The sequence below is a fragment of the Mesitornis unicolor genome, unplaced genomic scaffold (assembly GCF_000695765.1).
Source record: "Mesitornis unicolor isolate BGI_N332 unplaced genomic scaffold, ASM69576v1 scaffold45637, whole genome shotgun sequence".
In the NCBI taxonomy this organism is placed as follows: domain Eukaryota; kingdom Metazoa; phylum Chordata; class Aves; order Mesitornithiformes; family Mesitornithidae; genus Mesitornis; species Mesitornis unicolor.
In genome coordinates, this window is record NW_010199261.1 from 2040 (window position 1) to 2642 (window position 603).

The window sequence follows — 603 nt, forward strand, 5'->3', positions numbered from 1 at the left end:
GTAGAGGATATGGGACAGGTCATGTCAAGGTCTCCCTCTGCCCCCGCTGCAGAGCAATGGAAGCCGCTGAACCCTGAGGAGAAGAAGCGATACGACCGGGAGTTCCTGCTGGGCTTCCAGTTCATCTTTGCCAGCATGCAGAAACCCGAGGGGCTGCCCCAGATCACGGACGTGGTGCTGGACAAGGTTGGTGCGGCCCTGGAAGTTGGGGTAGCGTGGGTGGGTCTGGGTGGGGAGTCTGGCTCTGCGGTGCTTGGGGTCCCGTTGCAGCATCTGCAACAAGCCTTGAGCTGGGGGGTGCTGCGTGGGGGCCCCTCTGGGGCTATTTTTCCAGTTCCTTGTCCCGGCACTGAGGCTGGGGGATGGATCCATCCCACTCCTCTGCCCCCGGGCATCCTCAGCCCTGTGTACCTTCACAGGCCAACAAGACCCCACTGCGAGCGCTGGACCCCATCCGCCTCAGTGGCATGAACTGCAGCCCTGACTTCACCCCCTCCTTCGCCAACCTCGGCCGGCCTGTCATGGGCAACCGGGGCCTGGTGAGTATCTCCTTGCTTTACCCGCACTGTCCCTCTCCGCCTCTCTGTGATGATCAAGCTTTCG

The 603-nt window shown here is 62.4% G+C and overlaps 1 protein-coding gene across 1 annotated transcript in view; it reads left to right on the forward strand.

The window, feature by feature from the left end:
- The window catches only part of EIF4G1 (eukaryotic translation initiation factor 4 gamma, 1), a gene marked incomplete at its 5' end in the record, with an annotated part of 8445 nt that overhangs the window by 2036 nt on the left and 5806 nt on the right, over nucleotides 1–603 (forward strand). The window contains 2 exon segments of the mRNA XM_010189397.1: nucleotides 53–186; nucleotides 402–539. Coding sequence (XP_010187699.1) covers nucleotides 53–186; nucleotides 402–539 — 272 coding nt within the window.